We start from the raw sequence: 6,420 nt of genomic DNA on the forward strand, positions 1-6,420 counted from the left end.
CTTTGTTTCTTGCAATTGAAATTGCAGAAACGCCCATGGAAGATTATAAAGAAACTAATTAGACTCACAAAAACTGCTTTAAAACCAAAAAAAATCTATAAACAATAAAAATGCTTAAAATTAGAATACAATTCAGTTTCTAAAAAATGCAATAAAAGGTCACTAAAATAGCCTAAAAATCAGCAAAACAGTTGAAGAACAAAAACATTCAAGTTGGTGTAGAACTTCGCTTAATTACCAAAAACCTCTAAAATGCCATCGACACAGCTTGAATATCATAACTCTGGTCTGAAAAAATTTTTGACAATATTTAAAATTTAAATCTATAAAAAAATAAGTTGAACAAGCCGCTTAGGGAGAACTTTTTTGTACCTACACTTCTCGCTGTTTCAGAAAAAGTCTGAATAAAAACCACCCTTTCTTTTCTTCGCTCTTCGGATTTCTTCACCGAAACAATCTTTTCAACTTTTCTTTCTCCTTGAACTTCCGGTTCTCTTGCTGTCTCACTAAATAAAAAAAAACAAACAAACAACGCCTCTGTTTAATAATCGGCCTCAATTATAGACAACCCTAGACTACGTCATTGAAGCTAAAATTTTAAGCTGAAAACCAATGCTGATAAAATAAAAAGTGAAAGACTTTTTAAGTACTTAGATCCGGGTCTTTAATCGTAAAAATACAGAAGATCACAATAACACTCTCCAAAAGACTCTCCTTGGATTGCAAAGAATATGAATTGGCAACGCATTTAGCATCGAATTCAATTTTAAGAAAATAGTTCGAATTTGACGATATTCTCTTTTTCAGACAGAATTTCAAAAACCTCTTTAAATTTCTGGATAAACTTGAAGAAACAAACAGATTGAAATGCAATATTTCCATAGTTGTAGTGGCTCTGTAGATTGCTTCAAGTTATCAGCTGAGTCAGTTTTCTCAACCATTACCATCCGGGGATGAAATTAAAATATAGAACATGATTGAAATATGAAGTATAGTCTGTCCCATAAAGTTGAAATAATCGAACGTTCGAAAACCTCAAAAACGTGCAATTGAGCATCAATGTGGTTATTTGAATACCAACGTTTTTTTTCATTAAGTTCTCATTGAACAATTTTTCCTACATGTTTTTTGAACTTTGACCTTTGAACTCTAACCTGTGGCTTTCGAAACGTTCGCTTATTTCAACTTTATGGGACACGCTATAGCTTTGTATGTAATTCAACATCGATCGGATTCCAGCGAATTTCGTAAAATTAGCGGGTTTAGCAAAATATTGCTTTCATTTGGTGAATAACATGTTACACGCTAAATGGAGGCCATATTTTGCTAAATTTGCCCAAACCCTATCAATGTTGAATCAAATCTAAGTTGTAGTTAAAAACTGTAATTTGACGATTAATACACTAATAGATCATACTATAGCTTAGCTCACTTCGTTTTTCTAGGAATTTGAACCATAGTCTGAACAGATATGAAGAGTTAATACATTAATTCAATCATTGCTTTATCATTAATTGACAGCAGAATTTAGTTTAAACTTTTGCAGGAATAGGGTTACAAATCATGGATTCTATAGTTTCAAACACACTATGCGTATCTTGATCAGCATTCACTATCTGCAGTCGATTATCACTCATCTGGAAAAAGTCCACCAAGTCCTCTTTGTTCGCGTGGAATTCGTTCAGCTCCAACTGAACTTCGGCCTCCTCGTCTCTCGGGTGGATTCGAAGTCGTTCTTTCACTTCGACTGTGGGTGCTGGTTTGTACAAGGTGTGATAGGATTCCCCAGTAAGGGGGTCGATTGATCTTTGACATACACGTTCTATGATGCTGTCTGTAGGAATATCCATCATAAGAACCCGGTTCGCTTTGTAACCCAGTCGCTCCATCCTCTCAGCTTGAGATCCGTTCTTCGGGAATCCGTTCAGAACCCAACCATTAGCAACGCAGTCAAGTTGGCCCAAGCGCTCATCCAACAGTTTGAACAACAAATTGTCGGGAATTTCTTTGTTGTTTTCGTAGTAAGGTTTTAAAGTCAAGCCAATGTTGGTCTCACCGGCAACGTGCGTTTTTACCAGTTCGTCAATTTTAACATTGACTATGCGGTATTTCTTAGCAATCAAGGCGCTTTGAACAGACTTACCAGCGCCTCTTGGGCCCAGGAGAATTATTCTGGGAGTATGGGGTGCTGCCGAACGTTGCTTTCGCGATATGATGTTGACTACCTGCATCATGACATCAGCTTTGGGCTGGTCGGCGTTCACTTGACTAAAGAACGGCTCGTATGAGGTCTCGAGCGCTCCTGAATTTCGGTGATACTTGATAAGCTGATCCACTAAATAGTCTTCTTTCTCGCAATTCGGAGGCGAAATTAATCGCTTTTCAATGTCAACGTCCGAAGGGTAATCGAAGGTTATGTGATATATGTTCCCTGTTTCAGGGTCAACCCGCTTGCCCTTTGCCCGTTCCATTACGACCTCGTCTGGAATCTGCAGATTGATGTAATGTTTTGCAAGAACTGCAGCTTGTTGCAGCATGTGGGCTTGCACGCCTGTTTCGGGGAATCCGACAAGAACCCAGCCTCTTTTGACGGCATCTGGACTTGTGACTCGGTTTTTGATCAGTTTTATCATCAGATCGTCTGGAATGTTTCTGCCCTGAAAATGAATTGCCCATTTCAATTCAGTTTTTTAAAAAAAACTTCGGCTAAGGTGTCAAAAAGAGATTTACAATGGCTAGAAGCCTGAATGCGCAATTTTAAGTTTTGCTGTTCAGAGTGATTTTTATAAAACTTAGATTCGCTTTAGTTGACCATGTGGAGGTTTTACCCGGTGTCAGGACAAATTACCCAATTCGATTTTACCCAATGTCTTCTTACCCAATTCCATTTTACCCAAAGCCATTATACCCAACCTGCCATTTTACCCATTTCCATTTCACCCAATACCATTTCACCCAATACCATTTTATCAAATGCCATTTTACCAAATGCCATTTTGCCCAATTCCGTTTTACCCATTGCCATTATACCCAATGCCATTATACACAACCTGCCCTTCTACCCAAAGCCATCTTTAACCTATCCTTTTTTGTAAATTATCAGAGAACGACTATTTAGTCCGTACCGACCTCCACGTGTAAATCAGTTCTGGAAAATTATAAATGCAAATCTTATATGTATTACATTTTGCTTTGCTTTCACGCTTGAATTTCGCCATTTTGAAGCGTCGATTTTAGCGGCTCAAAAATCCAATGACGTGCGACTGGAGAGTTAAACTTGTCCAGTACTTACTTACCCTTGCGGTTCGGTACGGTACCTTATAGAACAGACTACCTTATTGGAAGTAGTCCTCTATGCATCCCATTTTTACTTATATGACATGCCGGCTTGTGTATTAATAATGAGGACTTGAATAATAAAACATATTGATGAAATTTTATTTCAACTTGCTTAACGGAAAGACGATCAGGCCATCAAAGTTATTCAGATCCTAAGTTATCCTTCAGATACATAAATTTGCCAATATATATGCCATACGATAGACATTTAAATAATTTTTAAAGGTTCCGTAATTCAACTAAGGCAGTGATCAGTTGAGTAATTTAAACATCTATTATCTAAAAATGCGTTCGGGCCAAAAATTAAGCTCAACATTTTTTATTGATCTAAAAAATGTATCGTCTTAACAATGATTTATTATTGGTTGCATTTTTGTATTAGTATAAACAACATTGAAACTATTGGTAGAAACAAAATAAAAACTTTCTATGAAACTTTTCTAAAAACAAGCAATGAACACATGTTGAGCAGCTTTCTTCCAAATTGGTACATAAGTTTAAAGATTTATTTTTAAACTTCTAGTTGTGTGCTTTTACCTATTTGAACCTGTTAAAACAAGATCTGAACAATTTTCTCTCACCTGAGTGACAAGATCCCTTGCTCTGTCTCCATCCCCAGTTGAGTCTTCCTCAGCCAGGTTCTCAGGCAGCACCAAAGTGCACCTCAGTTTCTGCGCCAGCTCCTTCCCAATCGAATGGCGACCGGAGCCAAAACGTCCCTGGATTATAATGGAGGGCAAATCCTGAAATAAAAAAAATGTTTTAAATAAAACACATCGGTGAGAATTTTGGGTCTTTCCCATTATAGCTCCCCCCAGCTTAGTGGTCAGATAAATTACAGTCCTACCAATCACGGTAATTATACCATAATGGGGGGGCTATAATTTCATGGGGGGGGGTATAATGGGAAGGACTCAGAATTTTAATGCAAATAGAAGAAAGTGGCATTAATCGCTCACAAGCCTTTTTTACGAAAGCCTTTTTTACGCAAGTCTTTTGTGTAAAAAAAGGTACCATGACTAATATAATGGGAAGTTGTATACTATCAGACTTCATCGGGCTGAATATCCGGGCCGAAGCAACTTATCATCGGTCCATTTCTATACAAAACTGTAAGGGTGATTATTTACGAAAAAGTTCTGGAGTGCTGGTATGTTTGTTGGATCCTACCTGAGTGTCCTGGTCTAGCCAGTCAATCATGTGTTGCAGAGGGTCAGAAGGTCTGTTGATGATGACATTCTGCAACATCTGCTTCAGAGTCTCGAAGATCCCTTTCTCCTCTGCATACAGTCCATAGTGTGGAGGAATCCTAAGAGGACGAGCTGTCTGATCAACTGTCATTTCTGAACAAATGTTTGAAAGTTTCGAAAATTAAGGAACGAGAAATTTTGAAAATTTATCAATAAAATGATGATGTTGTTTTTGGTTATTTCTCTGTTCAATATTTGTGCAGCTCAGCTAAATATTGTAGTCTGTGCATTAAATGGCAGAAACGCACGTGCGCTGAATTTATCCGGAGCGTAGACTATACCAAGGTATGCACAAAGTGAGCATTACAAATTTAAGCGCGAATTTAATTTTAAAAATGCGTACGCTAACAGTGCTAGAAGGTAATCTAAAACTTCATTGGAAAAAATACGTTCATAAACTGTTACGACCATTCTCTGTGGTCATTCAATCAATTATAAAGTGGGTGATATTTACATAACCGGAAAATGATAAATTTTTCACTTTTTCTACAATTTTTAAGCATGAACGAACTTTGAGTACAATGGAATTATTGACTTAACGCATGCGAATATTTTTTTACTATTGTTCGTCATCAGTTCAGTTTATGCCCTAGCAGTCTTTTCACTATCCCTGCTGGTAGTATTTAGGTGAAGACAAGCGTGCCAAGACAGCAGGCTAATGGGAGCAAAAATATGTTATAAATTAACAATGAGAAATTCATTTCTATAAAACTCCAGAGTCTATTGCTGTCTAATTAGAATATTAATTAACTAATCTTCTTCTTACGGATTGGTTCTTTTTTATCGAGAGAAGTTCCGAAATCCGCCTTGCCAAAAAAAACGTAAGATTGATCCTTTGGGTCTTCCAGCAGCAAGCCATGCGAAAAAATTTTCTGTTTTACCTTGATGGACACTATATGTTAATATCTACTTTGACTGCTTTCTTAGAAATTCAGAAGCAGCAAGGAAAAATTATTTAGAAAATTGGAAACACTCGAAAAAAAACAGGTTCTCAATATTAAACATTGTTTTGAAAATATGCTCAATATCACCCTCAAAACCTTGAAACACTTGAGTGTGCAAGCTTTTTTACAAAAAGTTCGATGAACATTGGTCATTTCTATATTTTACAAGAAAATAGAACTCCAAGTACTGAAAATTCAGCTCTGAGCAGCTGGCTTTCTTCGTACAAGGCCTTCATGCAGGGCGGTTATCCTAAAAACACTCCTTTCATAATAATAATAATAATAATAATAAAGGGGCATTTTGTAGTTTTACTCGTCGGAGGCCATGACTTTGCAATAGTTATTATATTCTAAACTAGCTTGCTAAGTTTAAATTCATTCATCAAATAAACCACAAAACAAATGAAAATGTGTTCCCTAATAAGCTAATAAGCTCCTTGGAGTTAAAAGTCAATCTTATAAACTGAATTCCTGGAAACCAATTTATCATTTCAACATCGATTGAATTATATTGACACATAGTGAACACAATCCTCATCAAATTTATTGCTCTAAAAATAACTGAAAATGAAACATAAACCGACAAAAGTTGCTCTTGAACGACAGGCGAGGCAATTTAATTCATGGTCTTTAGTATAGATCAATTTTTCCTTAAACTTGACCCCACCGGGATTCGATCCACTTACCTTGCGATCCATTGCAACATGCACCAACCACTGCGCTACGAGTTACTTAATTATGCTTTGCTGCATACGATTTTATATTAGCAACAACCTTTACTTCGGAGCACTAGATATCACTCAAAAATGGATGAACGAAAACGTGAAAAAGTCACTTGAGAAGTCAAAGAATGTTCTAGAAGAAAAGTGCAAAATTGTCAAGCGAAA

At 36.7% G+C, this 6,420-nt stretch overlaps 1 protein-coding gene across 1 annotated transcript; it reads right to left on the reverse strand.

Moving 5' to 3' along the window:
• Positions 1-1,472: 1,472 nt before the first annotated feature.
• On the reverse strand, positions 1,473-4,914 carry LOC142356426 (adenylate kinase 8-like). Its single transcript, XM_075408339.1, has 3 exons — positions 4,510-4,914; positions 3,921-4,082; positions 1,473-2,657 (listed from the first exon to the last, which is right to left on the reverse strand). Exons 1-3 carry the CDS (start codon positions 4,678-4,680, stop codon positions 1,533-1,535), a joined length of 1,458 nt encoding a protein of 485 aa, XP_075264454.1. The 5' UTR covers positions 4,681-4,914; the 3' UTR covers positions 1,473-1,532.
• Positions 4,915-6,420: the final 1,506 nt, after the last annotated feature.

The sequence above is a fragment of the Convolutriloba macropyga genome, unplaced genomic scaffold (genome assembly GCF_964194025.1).
Source record: "Convolutriloba macropyga unplaced genomic scaffold, txConMacr16.3 SCAFFOLD_1802, whole genome shotgun sequence".
Classification (NCBI taxonomy): domain Eukaryota; kingdom Metazoa; phylum Xenacoelomorpha; order Acoela; family Convolutidae; genus Convolutriloba; species Convolutriloba macropyga.

Bases quoted from the DNA above. Each gene is read 5' to 3' on its own strand.
- LOC142356426 (XM_075408339.1), bottom strand. From the start codon at position 4,680: ATGACAGTTGATCAGACAGCTCGTCCTCTTAGGATTCCTCCACACTAT. The intron at 4,083-4,509 runs GTAGGATCCAAC...TTTTTATTTCAG, and splicing joins GGCTAGACCAGGACACTCAG to GATTTGCCCTCCATTATAAT. The intron at 2,658-3,920 runs GTGAGAGAAAAT...ATTCATTTTCAG, and splicing joins CAAGGGATCTTGTCACTCAG to GGCAGAAACATTCCAGACGA.